We start from the raw sequence: 17,190 nt of genomic DNA, 5'->3' as shown, positions 1-17,190 counted from the left end.
AACGGAAAAGGAAGACCTTTCTCTCTGTCTCTCTCTCACTGTCTAACTCCGCCTGTCAAAAAAAAAATAATAAAAGAACAGATAAGTTTATTAATACATATACCTTGTGTATACACAGGAGATACCCAAAGGAAAAATGAGTAAGTAAATCTCTGAGAGGTTGCTTAAATACCATCACCTGCTGAAACAGGGAAAAAGGATGTGGGGAGACACAGTTATGATAAGGTGACCAGGTATTACACTGTCAACAAGGGTAAGGCATACTTTGCAGATTTAAGTCAGTGCCTTCTCTACTAACAAGTTTCTGATGTTGTAGGATCATCCTTCTCTTCCTGGTACAGAGAAGACACCATCTCAAAAGGAGACTTCCTTTATAGATGCAAATTTCTCTCACCAAAGCACAACATCTATTCTTTTTGTGGAGTTTCTCCTGTGTCTGTTGTGAATTATATTTTGGGGTGGCCTATTCTATTCTCCTACAGTCACATTTGGTGGTAGTGAGTTCTTAACTCCTTCAAAGACAAAAATGATGATACTGAATTTTTGAGGAAATTATTTTATGTAAAATTTTTTTCATTAAATATCCAACAAACACAAAGACATACACAAAGTACTTGAACTTCTTCAAGTAATTAAAACTTTCCTGTGATTTAACAGAAATTACACATACCCTGGTTTAATCTCTTCCCTGTTCTCACTCTGGTCCTTGAAAAATATTGAAGAAGAGGATCTCCCACAAGGGTTCTACAAAAAGTTCATGAGATTTAGAATTAAAAGTATGAATTTATGTTGGTATAAAATATTTTTGAAATGCATGTACAGTTTTTTCATATAATACAAACCTTCTGTGTATTGTGTGAAAAGTACACCAAAATAAACTCATTTTTGATTCTATTTTCTTGGTGAACTTTTTGAAGTACCTTTGTATTTGTATTTCATCTGTCAATTTCATGTAGCACTCAAGCTGAGACAGTGGTTTACCCAGAATCATCATTTGATCCACTTGTTAAACTCCTATTCTAAAACAGTAGAAATGTTTCAAGGAAATGACTCCCTGAGTAATTTTGCCTGTTTGCATGCCTGGCAAAGCAGAGCTTTTCATCTCTGAATACTCCAATAGCACTTAGCCCAGCAACTTTAACATCAAAATCACAATACAGACCGGGGATCCTCAGGGTCAAGCCTTTAAATTAATGTAATTTTAGGGCAGGCATTGTGGCACAGTGGGTTAAGTCACTGCTTGAGCTACACATACCATGGCAAAGTACCTGGATCAAGTCCCTCTTCTACTTCCAATCAACCTGCTTGATAATGTGCACTCTGGAAAGCAGACAATGATGACTCAAGTGCTTGGGTACCTTCCACGCAATGGAAGACCCAGATGGAATTCCTAACTACTGGTTTTCGCCTGGCCCCAGTTCCAGCTGTTGTAGGCATTTGAAGAGTGAACCAGTAGATGCAAGATTCTCTCTCTCTCTCTCTCTCTCTCTCTCTCTCAGTGTGTGTGTGATTTTCCCTTTCAAATAAACATTTAAATTAATGTAATTCTAGTCATAAACTCAGTCTAGAGCTTCCCAAAATGTATTCTCAAAAAATCACTGTCCAAAGTAATGTTTTCAAAGGTAATCTTCCATAGTCAAACTCATCAGAATAGTACAAGTGGTCCCAAGTCTTCTAAGTATAGCTTGAACTCCACTCTGAGATGTGTTGGGAAATGCTGTATGCTATAGTCCATTTTGATGGTTTACAATACATAGTAAAGTCTTCAAGAAACCCTACACTAAAAAAACCCTGTTTGTTTTAGTTTAAAGTAAACATATTTGACCACAGAACGCTTTTCTACTTAATATTTTGGGAGATGCTTGGAAAACTTCTCTTTTAGAAATTAAAACATCACATAGGATGAAATGTAACACCATGGAGTAGTTTAGAAACTCTTCAAAAATCTCACACTGTTGCATGGAACACTGACAGAAAGATTCTTGCCTTATTAATCAACAAAGCTATGCAGAACAAAAGAAAATTTCAAAATAAAAACATGAGACAAAAGCAGGAATTTCAAAATCTAATAAAAATTATTGCACCTAACCAAAACAAACGTTAATTACTAACTGAAAATCCTAAATACCCTCCACTTGTATTTACAAAGCATCAGTTGAGATAAACTCTACAGTATGTTTATAGTTCCAAGTATAAGACCACAATTCATCTACAAGAGATTATGTCTTCCTTTAGTGAATATTTGTCATTCTTGTTGGTTACCCAAGTCTAAATCCTTTTTCTAAGTTTGCAGAATGCTTAGGCTAAGGAGGCAAAGACTCTTCCTACTATCAGCACTAAAAATCAGACTCTCAGAGACAGACAGCATTTAGCCTGGCGGTTGAGATGCCCACTTGTCTTATCAGAATATCTGTTGTTGACACCAGCTCCCTGCTAATGTGTACCCTGAGAGGCAATACGTGATAGCTCAAGTAGTTGAGGCCCTGCCACCTACAGAGAGACCTGCACTGAGTTCCCAGCTCCTGCCTTTGGCCTGTATCAGCCCTGGTCATTGAGGGCATTTGAAGAGTGAAACAGCATATGAAAGAAGTGGCCATCAAAGAAGAATGTACTTTTCTCTGAAGGGAGGAGAGAACTTCCACTTTGCTTATGGTCTTGTCTAAATACTGATGGGATTTGTGGATTCAAAAGGCTTGCATAGCCTAGGCAGCTCATGTCAAGAGCCTCAAGTGATCACTGACATCATACATAAGAATGTTAATTGTTAAATTAACAACAGAAGTCACTGTGCACTAACTTCCCATGCAGGACCTCTGTCTTCAAAGAGTTGTATTATGAGAGTTAACAATAAAACCTGTTCTCAAAAATTTTATTTCATTTTAGTGTATTAAGTGGAGGATATTCTCATGTCTCATAAGTTTTAATAATGCCTAAGTGTCCAAATCCATTGCTTGTTTTCTTAGGTGCTTCCTTAATTAATGATAAAACTCATTCTCAAGGACCTACTTTCTTTTATTGTATTAAGTGGAGGATATTCTCATGTCTCTTAGTTATATCTAAGTGTTCACAAAAGATATATAATTCTTGGGTGCTTCTTTAAAAATTAAGTTTCTAAAAAAAAGTGAAATTAACTTCGAGATGCAGTGATTGACTAGCCCTTGTCTTGACTGTTGAGGAACAGTGTGTGTGTGTGTGTGTGCGCGCGCGCATGCAAATTGTTGAACTCTTAACTTTGTATAGAGTTGGTCTTCTGTATATAAAATTAATCAAAAATGCATCTTAGCAGAGAATGGGACTGGGAATGGGAGAGGGAGGAGAAGAGGTGGGAGTGTGGGTGGAAGGGCTGGTATGGTGGGAAGAGTCACCATATCCCTAAAGTTGTACTTATGAAATGCATGAAGATTGTATTCCTTAAACAAAAGGTTTCTTTGGGGAAAAACAGAAGCCTTCTATTTAATGTCAGAAATATGGTAAAAATATACTATAATATCCCCCCAAAAAGAAACAGCAGATGAGATTGCACCCCCTTGCTCTCTCTCTCCTCACCCCTCAAATAATAATATAATATTCACTTTCTCAACCACTCATATAGCAAAGGCACTGGCCTATGATTTTGACTTTGACTTAGGAACTACTACAAGTGAGGGCTACTCAAGATCTGACCTGGAAAGAGAGGCAGCTGAAGCAGTAGTAGTGGCATTGAGTATTTTGTATGTGGTGTATGTCCAGCTTCTAGGGACGGTCACTTGACCTAGGCCTGGATAATCAGCACATCCTATCATCTTGACTACTAGAATTACTTTAAGGATAGTTCAGTACATATCTCAATTCAATTCACTAAGATTCAATCTGAAGATTCAGGTTAGAATTCTTGGGAAGAAGAAAGCATCCTTCCAAGAGGGGTTCTAATCTACTACATTACAAAACTACCTGATAGTGATCATCCTGTAATTACAGGGCAGGATTGACCGAAAAGAGAGGCCCAGGCTTAACAGACACCATCAACTAAGCCTGTGAAGCCAGAACTATTGCAGAACTTTTCAGCTATACTAATAACAAGTTTTAACTTCCATTTAGTGAGTTTAATTTTATTTTTAGTCACAACCAAAAGGGAATTTAGGGCAACCTAGGGAAGTGAAGTAAAGAAAGAATCCAAATCAGGATTGATGGACTGCAAAGGACAAGGTCAGTGGGGAGATTAAAAAAAAAAAAAAAAGAACAATGAGCAATGAAGTTCACACTTGATCTTAGCCAAAAGGCCGAGAAGCGATTAGCAATGATGTTCAAATCTGGAAGAATCAGCAGCAGAACAAAATGTGGTATATGGAGAAGATAGGGTTAGGATAATTTATAAGTAATCCAGTAATAAGGATTTACCATATATATGGTACCCATAGCATGGTGTATGAAGGGTGCAGTAATCAAAAAGACATCTGATCTGGATACCACTTGAACATTAATTCTGAATATGAAGAAGATTCTAAGATTCTAAGTTTCCCCTCAGAGGAAACTGACAATTATAGCAATACAAACATGGGGTGGGAAGGGGATTTTACGACTTCAGAGAAGCTTATAATTTTTATTTGATAGGAATTTTCATATAGTCATAAAATGAAAAGGGAATTCTTGGGGGGATCTTTTTGCCATTAAACCAAGAAAAGAATAAAATTTGAACTTCCTAAGAAAGCAATATCTTTCATAATATTAATCTCTCTATAATATGGCTATTGAACACTGCCAAAAGAACTTGGCATTTATGTGAAAATATCAGATTGTCATTACTTCTTCATCCTCCTGCTGTATGCACCAGCTACAAAACAAATTATAATGAATAAGACACAGTTTGATCTCTCAAGGAACTTGCAATCCTAGTGAAAGGAGAAAGATTCACAAATATTCATCTGGAATACAAAAAATTTTAAGACTGCAGAGATAAAAGCAAAGCAATCTAAGAGGGCACAGAGATGGGAATAATTAATAACACCTGTGAGTTAGTCTTGTCAAAGTCGAAGCACTGCCTAAAGTTCCAACTTTGTAATCAGTTGTGTTGATAAAGGAGAGACCATTTATATCCTCTATATTCAGGAAATTATGTAACTGGGCTCTAACTTCTTTGAAATGTTTTAATGGATTCTTGAGGGAACATGAAGATAAGCCAAACTGAAGAACATTCTACACAACTGACTTGTACCCTTTAAAAATGTCTATATGAAAGATAACTTAAGGTTGACGTACTAGCCCGGATTATAGGAGACTTAAAATGTTACAACCACAATGGGAAAACATCCAGCAGAACCTTGTAAACTTACATCTACATTATGGGTTTAGCAATTCCTGTCAGATAATTACCCCCATTCAAATGAAAATACATGTCAATGAAAAGACTTGTTCACAAATGTTTAGGGCAGCCTTATTCATAATAACACAAAATTGGAAGCAACATTACTATCTATTAACAAGAAATTGGCTAAACAAATTGTGGTATATTCATAAAATAGAATATTAGTTGTTAACAAAAGGGAACAAATTAATACTCTATACAAAAATACTGCTAAATCTCAAAAGATACTATCTTAAATGAAGGATTCCAGACACAAAGGAATATATAGTGTATGACCTCATACACATTAAGCTAGTACAAGCAAAATTAATGTATAAAGCTAGAAATCAGGACAAAGAAGCTCCTGGCTCCTGGCTTCGGATCAGTGAAGCTCTGGCTGTTGCGGCCATTTGGGAAGTGAACCAGCAGATGGAAGACCTTTCACTCTGTCTTGTCCTCTCTCTGTAACTCTACCTCTCAAATAAGTAGATAAAATCTTTTAAAAAGAAGTTATTTACTCCCGGGCTATTCAAGTCTGATATCCCACTTGAATAGGTGGGACTTGAGAGCATTCGCTGTTTCCACAGGTGTTGAGAATGATATCCTCTCAGACTTTACACAGCTACTTAGGCAACAGTGCCAGGAAACCCACTAATCAAGGTTGATAGGGCCTGTTTACAATCAGGAAAGAAAGCAAAGAACACCCGGTATTATAAAAGCAGGTGAGCCCAACCCAATACACCGAGTCAGACACAATGTTGGTGTTCCTGGTTCTGGTGACTGTGGCCCTGGCATGTGCTCATCATTCTGGTGAGCATTTTGAAGGGTAAGTAAGCAGTTCCTTAAAGAGCAACTCATTCTTCCTTCCCAAAATTTGCACCCGTGACCAATTTTAAATTTTCTGTTGATCTTCGGTTTCACCATTCAGTGAGAAGGTGTTGCGTGTCAGCGTTGAAGATGAAACTCACATCAACTTAATACAAGAGTTGGCCAGCACCAACCAGGCAAGTAGCACCTATTTTAAAATCTTTGATTGTACTGTGATTCTACCAAAGGAAGAAAGACATGAAATATGAACTGAACTCATAGCAGTTCAGGCTTGGGAAACATGTAGAAGCGCCATACGTTCTTTTTTCTGTCCACATTAGATTGCCATAAGCCCTATAGTATTATAAATCCATGCTGCTTCTGAAAGAACTGACAGGGCATGGCAACTGGATGAGTGGAACTGTCACGAAGGTCACCGAGCATCCACTGTGCAGTCACTTCCCTTATAAAGCAAAAGAGAAAAATGACCAACTGGATATAACCGGAAAACTGGGCTCTCATCCAACTTAAAATTCATTTCCACATCCCATGTATCATCTGTTCTCTTTGATTTTCTTTCATTCCAAATCAAACAGCTTGAGTTTTCATGACCTTGATTTGAGTCCCCTTAAAGATATAATATTGGAGGGGCAGGGAGAGAAGATAAGAAGTAATGATAAAAAAGTAACTTTGCTTATAAGAAACTGAAATCGCTATGCTCCTTTTTTAAAAAAATAAATCACCAAATATGGGGTGAGAACTGGCATTTTTTTATTAAACATGTAGTATGTGGCAGCAAGATATTGTTGACCACAAACAGTTTCACTCGGGCCAATGCTGTTCTTTTATGAATATATAAATTAAAATTATTTCCTAGCTCCTAAATATCTGTCTATATATATACATTTTTTAATTTCTAAGGTGTGGAGAAAGGAAGAAGGTGGAAAGTGTCATAACTGCAGACCCAGAGCTTAGCCTTGAAAGAAAATGTGCAATAATCTATTCCAACCTTCCAATCAAATCTGGAATTCCATCCCCTCTGTCCCTGAAAGTAACATCCCTGGTTGCTAGCCCTGGTAACAGCTGAGCACTTTCAGGGATGGTAGGTACACTACTTTTCAGAACAGCCCATTTGCCTTCCAACCATTCCAAGGGTTTTCTTCCTTGTATGGAGCCTTTGAAAGTTGCCTTCTCTAACTGTGACCCATTAGACCTAGCTGAGCTAAACATTGTTCTACCTCTAAGATTCATCTTTCCTAGGCTGTCTCTCATTTTTCTTAGCACTCATTTACAGACTCTCGATTGTTCTGGTCACTTCTGGATACAGCTTGGTCTTTCTGTCTATATTCCTATTTTTAAAATGTAGTTACCAGAATTGACAATGGACCTCTGATGTTTTCTGATTAATAGATTCTACAGAAGCAGACATTTACTCCTGGGAGCCTAAGATCCCTTTTAGCATCTTTGACAGTCATAGAACTCTCTTAGCTTATATGAAATCTTTGTTCAAAGCCATTAGGTTACTTTTTTCCTCAGAAGAACCACCCTCAAGCAAGTGATCTTTCCTTCTGCGCTTGCATTATTCATTTTTTTAAGCTAAAGATGACAGTTTAGATTTCTACTGCTAAAATTTATCTCGATAGCCTATCTCAGCAGCTTTAGATCTTATTCAGACATCCAGAAAAATACGTCTTCCCCCTAACTTTAGAACATCAGCAAGTTTGATAGTCATGGGTTCTCAACCTTCATCTTTGTCACCGATAAAGAAAAATGTGAGTGGCTCAGCAGTCAGCACAGAAGTAGAGTTCTCCTTCAAGGCTCACTCTTGCAGTACATAGTTATCATGAATGTCCAAAGTCCCAGACGCAGTGTTAAGCACTGAAAGAGATTCATTAACCTGCTTTTCCTCAGGTACGTTTATTCAACTACTCTAAATTAGTGGGATATTACCATAGCACTGACACTGGGCCACTTTCTGGCTTGAAAAGAAGGAAACCAGTGCAGCCACTTCATCAAATGCTTTGCTGGTATCAAGATTCAGCATTCTACTAAGTTAGCAGGTTTTTCCAATAATATGACGAAGCTAATTGGGCCTGACTTATTCTTGCTCTAAACCATGCTGGCTCACAGAGATCACAGCCTCTTTTTCTGAGCATTCACAATCCATCTGCTTCCAGTTTACTCTGCAGCTTTGCTAAATCCATGCCAGGCCCTGGGAGCTCCTGCTTCTGGGCTTCACCTGTTTTCCCATTTATGAAACCCAAGACTTGTCCCCTCCACTCCCCAGTGAGCCCTTCAACCTCTGATTCTTCCAAGATTGTAAGAGAATTCTGCAACCACCACATCTGCAGCATTTTTTAAAGTTGCCTAAAATTCAGCACTTTATGATCATCATGAGCAGAATCTGGACTCATACTTCCTGGGTTCAATCCCTGCCCTACCATCTGCTAAATGGACCTGGTATACCTCTCTCAGTCTCATTTCCTCATTTGTAAAATGATGACAATACTATTTACCTTATTGGATTGTTGCCATGTTTTAAAAGAATAATACAAGTAAAGCATTTAGAAAAAATAACAAGAACAAAATAAGCATTTGATATCATTACTGTCATTAGGTCTAGGGTTTTAATGCAATTCAATACATTTAATAATTTAATAAATTTAATTTTATTGCAATTTTAATAAATTATAAATTTATTAATTTATAATTAATAGACTCCTCTTCATCCCTTGGGCCTCATTGTTCTCTTTCCAAAGAAGGTCTTTTTATTTTTTTTTTAAATCATAACATGTGAAACACTTTTCACTTATCTCGGTGGTAAATTCACCTCTCAACCCAACAAGAAAAACAGGAGACAGTGTGATTCCTTTTTGGAAAAGACAAAAGTCAAACAAGAGTTAATGGGCTACTTTCTCTCTTACAGCTGCAAAGTTATGCCTGGGCTCCAAGCAGTAGGACACATGTTTCTTCTTTATTCTTTTTATTTCCAAGAAGATTGCAAGGAAGATTTTCAAAAACCTTAGCAGTTGTGTGATTGCACCATAATCTGGGCTGTAGCCTTCCTGATAAAATCTTCCAAGGGCATCCAGTCCTTGTATCCATCCGTGGCCAGGGGTCCTTGCTCCTAGCTTTTGAAGATTTCCTTTTGAGAGCCAGATGTATTGGAGAGATCTGTGACCACGTTGTGCTCTAGCATCCTCTCCTATTTCATCTGTATTTGGATAGTGAGGATTTTCTTTTATCTCCTTGCAATCATGGTTGCTCTTGTCCCTTTATTGGGTACATTCACCATTAAGCCTCCTACTGTCTTTTCTCTGGACCTCCTTGAATAGTGCATTTCTCAAGTGTAAGGTACATTTTGCTCTATGCCTAGAGTAACATGGTTCCTACCTTCCAATGCTTTCCTCATTCCCACTGCACCAATGAGTGCCTCCTCCATACTGTCTTAGAATTAGGTCTGGAGTAGAAGATGTTTCATTTTCCACAAAAAGAAAATTTTCCTCGAGATAAATAAAAAGTCTATCAGATGCGGTACTTCAGATTCAATTGCAATGTGAAGAAACAAATTTGTGCATGTGAATAACCAAAGATCCCCAGAACCCTGAAAGAATTGAAGATTGATTTACTTTTTCTTGCTTTTGTGCTAGTTTTATAACATATTGTAAGAAGGGATTCTTCAGTTGTAAGTCAGTTGGCTGGTTAAGTTGATATTTGCATAAGAATATCATTTAACAGGTGCTAAGAAGTGTGCATGACTTACCAAGTCTAAACCTCTGTGTCTGTAATAAAGGCTTGCTTCCCTCTTCCACCTCATTCTGGAATGACAGGTATTTACTAGGATTATAAATTCAGAGCTAACTTTTAAAAATGTGCTTTCTCTTTAGAATGCGCTTATCTTCATTCCTCTTCTCTATACAGTGTAGTTGAGCTATGGTTTCTCACGAGCCCCTGCTCTCTCTGTTCTTACTATGGCATGTCCTTATACTTCCTCTACTACCAGTTAACCTCTTATCTTGTCCCTCTCGTCCTTGACCCACTAGGTATCATCCTATTCCCAACCCTTATCCAACCATCTGTGCTCTTTCCTTTCAACCCTTTTATGACAACCACAATCACATCTTTCTCCTGGAATTCCTCTGAATGGAATCTCAGTGTCCTGACCTTGCCTATGGCCCTGTGTCCTAACAGTACCTACTGGACTTCTACAACCATTTGAAGATTATCAAGATAGGACATAGGATTCTGGATCTGTGTATCTGAAATTGAGTTTTTTTAATATTTTGCCTCATCGGTTTTTGCTGCACAGTTTCTAAGTCTGTCCAAACTCCTCTCCAAACTCCCTAGCCGTGGTCACAAATGTCACCATCACAGCTGAGACTAGCCCCCAGCCATCTAATCAGGGACTGCGTGAGATACTGGGGCAGAGAAAGGCCCAATGTTGGGCTCACCTCAGACTTGTAGATGCCTTCTCAGCAGAAGGAAGAACAAGAAATCAGTTACCCTGAAAGAGGCAATACACTCTGGCTAATATTTCTTTGTAGAAAGGAGATGTTTAAAAGCACATATCACAAATACAACTGATGGAATCATCAAATACATTATCCTGCTATTTTGTGCCTAATTTTATCTAAAATCCCTCCTCCTTATGAAGACAGAAGCCCTATTTGATTTTCCCACAAATAGACTTCTCATTCCAGGTTCAAGGCCCAGCACATAATAGGTCCTCAATAATACTGGATGAATAACTGAAAACATCAGTTCAATATTAGGTCCCTGGGAGTATTCTGTTTCCACTGCAGAGCCAGAATATTCACTGTGGAAAATACCATTTTTCTTCCTGATGTATCCTCCACACTTCAGGATGTCCCTGGTTCCACACATTACAATAACTTGTGCAGAACTGAGTCCCAAGAAAACTTCCTAAGACAAATTTATTCAAAAGTAAAAGGGAAAGCTCAGTTTCCCTCTACTAAATTTTATGGCTGTAGTTAATTCAATAGCATTTATACAGCATATTAATTCATTACTACAAACATTGCTATTGCAACAAGCAATACTCCAGAAAAATCAATACATAGAAAAGAGCAGTTGTGCAATACTGCAATTAACTAGTAATATGGGAAATAATTATATGCTCTTCATGCTGGGTGATAATCAAGGTTATGTGTATATCTGTAAATATTTCTATTGACATCTAACCACTTGGTACTAACCCTTGGTCACTCAAAAGAAGTATTTCAAAGAAATTTCATGGATTTGGAAAATAACTCAAGGAGCAGAGCATTAGTGAGCTCTCAGGTGATACACTCACTGAATTATAGGAGTCCAATATGGTATATTTTGATTTTTATTCAGATTGACTTCTGGAAACCAGATTCTGTCACACAAATCAAACCTCACAGTACAGTTGACTTTCGTGTCGCTGCAGAAGATGCTGACGCTGTGGAGGACTTTCTGAATCAGAATGAACTACAATATGAGTAAGTTTATGTTGGATAGCCCTTCAGATTATCTTCCTTGCCGCAGGGCCTTTGAATAATCTTGGGAAGGTAAAAATGAGACCAAGAGCATGCCCTCCTTATGGCTCCACAAGTAAATAATGGCATAGCTGGTTCTGGGTTCCAAATATTAACACTTCTGTGACTGGGTGTGGAAAAGTGACAGACTTCTTGTCTGAGGACAAGAACAAGAAAGGATGCTTAATTACACCACACCTGCTCAACAGAGTACTGGGAGTCCTAGCCAGACAAATCAGACAGGACAGAAGTAAAGGACATCCCTATAGAAAGAAGGAAGTCAAATTGTAATTGTTTGCAAATAACATGATTTTATACATGGAAAATTCCAAGGTTTCCAACAAAAACATGCTAGAACTAATGAACAAACCTAGCAAAGCTGAAGATATAAAGTCAATGTATAAAGTCAATAGAGAGTCATCTGAAAAAGAAATCCCATATCCAATGGCTACAAAAAAATCTGGGAATACAGAACAAAAAAGTGAAAGATTTCTACAATGAAAACTGAAAAGCATTGATGAAAGAAATTGAAGAGGAAACAAAGAAATAAAGACATTACACGTTCATGAATTAGAATATTAAAATGCACACACAACCCAAAGCAATTTACAGAAAAAAAAAAAGAAAAAAAAACAACTTCTGCACTGGCAAATTTTGTGCTTAATTACACCTCTAGTGAAAATGGTTTTGACTCTTGAACTCCAAACCTTCAGCCAGATATCTGACCTGCTACTGCTTTGTGGATGAAACTAGAGAACAGGCCAAACCAATGGTGACTCTGGACACACTTTTAGGTCCAAATCTTACCAGTTCTTCTTTCTAGGGGATGGACTAGACCTATTGGGAGCCATGTCTCTATATGCTCTTTTAACTTGGGAGCAAAACTTAAGTCAGTTTGAATGGCCATTCTGTCTTTTTGTCCAAGGTCCTATCACCATCTCTAGTGCTGGTAGAAGGCATAGAGAGAAAAGCCCCAGAAAAGACCTTGAGTAGAGCTGGCAAAGCCGGGCGCACAATATCAACTCTCCTCAAGTATCTGGCTAGTCTATCTAGTTCTTTCTAGATGGTAAGTAGAGCCAGTTGTCCATCTTTTGATCCAAGAAATAGGTACTGAGCACCCATATGTATCAAATACTGGAAAGGATAGAAATGGCCCCATTTCTTTTAAAGGAAAATAGACTTGAAACTAGGAATTTAGGGAATAGACCAAGTCTAGAGGGCAGGGAAGTCTGTCCTAGGTAATAAAGCTTCAGCTGAGAACTACAAGTTGGGGAGGAGTTAGCCAGACAAAGGCAATGAAAAAGCATCCTCTAGTCAGCAAACAGAACATACACTAAGGCTTAGAAGCGGGAGGGACCTTGCTGACCTAGATGTACTTGCAGGAAAGGAAAGGAATGAGGTCCTTACTACAAAGCAGAGTTCTTACTGGAGGCATGGACCAGGAAGGAGAAAAGAACATTCAAAGGTTGATCCAGCAGTCCCCGCCACAAACCCTTCATTATGTGTCAAGAAAATATGACCTACCAAATTTTAACGTTAGACATGTTCTCTTGTTTTTCACTTCTTAAAAATATATAATCACATTTGTGCCATTGAAAATGTCAAAATTGTTGCCTATAATATCTGTATTTCCCTCGAGAGAAGTGGTGTGGCATAACACAACCCCCAAATACTTTGGGGAAAAAAACATGACCAGATTCCAATCATGGCTCTGCAACTTCCTGACTGTGTTACACAGGATAATTTCCTTAATCTTTCAATGTAACAATATAATGTCTCTCCTAAAGAGCTGTCATAACAAAGAAATAAAATAATATGTAAATAAATTGCAATTGGTATCAGTACTGCTGAGAATGCTGCTATGGTTGACTAATGTAAAAAGAGAGATTATATATATATTTTAAAGGTCAGTGGAAACTGTTAAGTTTAACCCCGTTATCATGCCTCACATAGCTTAGCTATCTGCTTTTGCCTGCGGGAGTGTCAACATGTGACCTTAAGAGCTGGCTGTCTTTTTAAAACAAAAAGATAACCCAGTAAGTTTCAAAAAGTGATTAAGATTCATGTCTATGACATTTTGCTCTTCTTATACCAGGAAGAACTTCTAAAATCCTAGCCTTTAGGAGCCTTCAGCAGCGTTCACAACGATGATGGTTTCTTTATAATCCTTCAAGAAAAACAGAGGTCAGAGTCGAATTCTGGCCACCTGTGCAATGTCCTAATTCAATTCATACCAGAAAATAGCGAAAGGGTTTCCAGTCACCTCCCAACCAAATTTACAGAGCTGGTAGAAAATTCACTTTCTTTTTTTGGTGTAAGCTTTTAGAAAATCTTGTATGAACACTGTCTCATCTAGAACATAGGATGTTTCCTGAGGACTAAGATCTTGTTCATTTTTGCTTCTCTGTTTACTGCTGAGCACATTCGCATCTTATAATTCTCTAAATATTAAATAATAATACAGCCCTAGAAGTCTTGGAAAAACACACGAGCAACATCCTTGCCAGGAACGCAAGCAATTCCCGTGCATCCCATTATCACTTCATATGGTAACTAATCTGTGTTTAGACAGTTTCCTGCTGGTAGGGGCTTGCAGTTACACTTGCTGTAGCAGGAACCATCTACTGCACACTTCCACCAAAATAACTCTTCAGATTTTTTCCATGGCCCCAACCTTTTCAGCAAGACTGGTATTATTTGGCAACTTTAATCAGACCCTGAATTATCATGGAAAAGATTCAAAATGTATGCAAAGTGAAAAGTAACTAGTTTTAAATGCCTAAGTTGCCCCTTAGCTTTAGAAAGACTAGAAATCACCTGGTGTGAATCTCCTAGAGTTCTGAAGCTAAGTTGACAGAGCTCTTTGGTGGATAGCCCTCCAGAGAACCTCTTCCTATAAATCGCAGGAAGATTGTCTTTTCCCTGTCCTCTTCAGGGAGAGATTGAGTGTTACTAAGAGTCTACAAGATCATTTTTCTGTGAATTTCAGAGTCACACTGGCAAGTGTCCTTGGATAGCCATATGCACATAGCAGTATCTTTTCATAGCACTAGGCACAGAGTTCAGGAACTGACCAAACCTCAGGAGTCTGAAGGTGGCATGAAACTGAGTCATGTCTCCCTGGCCCTCTCAGACACCATGTTCTTTGCTTTGTTGGGAGTCAGGGTTATCTAATTTGCTTGCATGTTTAAAAAAAGGAAAAGAAAGAAGTTGGATGGCACTATAAAAGGAGCATATGAAAGTATAAAATAATGTACATGCCTCTGTATTTTGGAGCTGTAATGCAATCCCTATTATATTAAGAGGCATTGTTTTAATCTTCTAGAATAGGAGCTCATTATTTAGTAATAATATTTTGTAATTTAGCTAAAGTAGTGCTTTGTCCTAAATCTAATAAAATAAAATAATCATAAGGCTGGAAAGGATCATTTGAGGTCAATTCCTTGCCTTCAGGCAAAAGGCAGCACCACATTTCAACCTCATTCTGATGCTTTTGTAAGTTACTAGAGGAAACTTTTACTCTTGGGTGTCATCTTAAATTTAACTAACTGTGTTTTTATGGTTGCCTTCGCCTGCTTATTGATGAAAAAGCTTTAATATTTAACACAGTAATAACTCTAACAGAACGTCTCTTCTTAGTACCAAACAAAACACTAGCCCTCACATAATCACTGATTCTCCTAAACAACTTGAACTTGAGAAGTGGGTGCAGATGAAAGTGTAGCTATATTCTGGAAGCTCTGCTACCTCTCAACCCAGAGCTGGTTCCTAATAGATCAGAGACAGCCAGGACGGTGGTCTTAGATACGGGAGTTTACCAAAAGTCTTGAGGGTGAAGACTGCCTGGAAGCAATTAACCCATAGGCACCCACTAAGAAGGCACAGGACCTAAATTATATTTTCCTTGCTCATTGATAGCGAAAAATCTTAAAATGAAAGTGGATGTCATTTACCATTTCCTCTTGGGCTTTTTGTTTGGTTGTTGGTTGTATTTTTTGTCTTTTGTCATTTAATAAGAGAAGTAAGGCAGAATTTTTTTCAAATTGATGATATTTGAATATTGTCATTTTCTTATATGTTAGTGTTTTTTTTTACATGTCCAGGTTTTTGTTTTACTTGCTTTATCTTGTTTTATTTTTCTGTTTTTATTTTTTAGTCATCCTTGAAAATCATTTTCCTAAACTACCTTTATTCTAGGCTTTAGTTTCATTCATGTTTTCTTATTGTTTATGAAGGTGGTAGCTGGCAAAAAAAATTTTTAAGGCCAATGGATTTGAGTCAAGTCATTGCATTTTAGAATTGAAGAAGACATTGAAAGTCTACTAAGCACATGGCCCCATTCTAAAACTTGCAAAATTAAGGTACAGAGATAAATGAATTTTTTGTAAAGCTAATTTACGAGTCAGATAAAACTGTCCCTTGATCTTTTGGTTCCTAGTTCATGATTCCTTTTGCTTCTACCCTGTCTCCTAACAATTCAGTTTAGGTGTTGAATATAATTATAATACTCACTATAACCATCGTAGCAGGCAAAATGAGAGTCCCCTGAAAATATCTACACCCTAAACTCCAGAGCATCTGAATATGTTATGCTACATCGCAAAGAGGAATTAAGGTTATCGATGGAACTGAATTCCCTGATCAGCTGATTTAAAGCAGAGAGATTATTCTGGATTGTTCAGATAGATACAACATAACCACAAAAGTCCTTAAAAGTGAAGGGGGGGGGTGCTGTGTTGTGATGCAGCAGGTTAAGCTGCTGCTTGTGAGGCAAGCGTCCCATATCCAAATGCTGGCTGTTCCACTTCCAATCCAGCTTCCTGCTAGTGCACCTAATGAGGGCAGTGAAAGATGGCTCAAGTGCCTGGGCCCTGCCACGCATGTGGGAGACCCAGAAGAAGCCCCTGGCTCCTGGCTTTACCCTGGCTTGCCCCTGGCTGTTGCAGCTGTTTGATAGCAGCCATGGAGGATCTCTCTCTCTCTCTCTTACTCTCTCTCTCTCTCTCCCTGTCATTCTGCCTTTCAAATATGTAAATAAATAAACCTTTTTTTGTTTTATTAAAGAAAAAAGAAAGTTGAGAAGGAAGCAGAGAACAGGCAGAGTGACTGGGTGTGAAAAGGAATTGATCTGCTACTGCTGGCTTTGGAGTTGGAGGAGGAGGGCCACAAGCCAGGGAAGCAGGCAGCTGCTAGGAGCTGGGAAGGACAGGAGCCACTCTCCCTGGAGCCTCCAGAAAGGCTGTTGACTCCTGGTTTTAGCCCAGTGAGACGTGCACTGGTCTTCTAACCTGGAGAAGTGTAAAATAATTCATGGCATATTAAACCACTATGTTTGGCCGGCGCCGCGGCTCACTAGGCTAATCCTCCGCCTAGCGGCGCCGGCACACCGGGTTCCAGTCCCGGTCGGGGCGCCGGATTCTGTCCCGGTTGCCCCTCTTCCAGGCCAGCCCTCTGCTGTGGCCAGGGAGTGCAGTGGAGGATGGCCCAGGTGCTTGGGCCCTGCACCCCATGGGAGACCAGGAAAAGCACCTGGCTCCTGGCTCC

General features: G+C 38.5%; 1 protein-coding gene and 1 long non-coding RNA gene across 2 annotated transcripts in view; one reads left to right on the top strand and one right to left on the bottom strand.

The window, feature by feature from the left end:
* Positions 1-17,190, bottom strand: part of LOC103350414 (uncharacterized) — a 259,649-nt gene that overhangs the window by 79,036 nt on the left and 163,423 nt on the right. The gene's annotated exons all lie outside the window — the stretch shown is intronic.
* CPB1 (carboxypeptidase B1) overlaps positions 6,049-17,190 on the top strand; it is a 33,149-nt gene continuing 22,007 nt past the window's right edge. Inside the window, exons 1-3 of the mRNA XM_002716588.5 lie at positions 6,049-6,146; positions 6,249-6,324; positions 11,486-11,610. Coding sequence (XP_002716634.1) covers positions 6,076-6,146; positions 6,249-6,324; positions 11,486-11,610 — 272 coding nt within the window. The 5' untranslated portion in view covers positions 6,049-6,075. The remainder of the gene's footprint in view (positions 6,147-6,248; positions 6,325-11,485; positions 11,611-17,190) is intronic.

This window comes from Oryctolagus cuniculus, chromosome 4 (genome assembly GCF_964237555.1).
Source record: "Oryctolagus cuniculus chromosome 4, mOryCun1.1, whole genome shotgun sequence".
Classification (NCBI taxonomy): domain Eukaryota; kingdom Metazoa; phylum Chordata; class Mammalia; order Lagomorpha; family Leporidae; genus Oryctolagus; species Oryctolagus cuniculus.
This window is presented reverse-complemented; position numbering and strand designations above follow the sequence as displayed.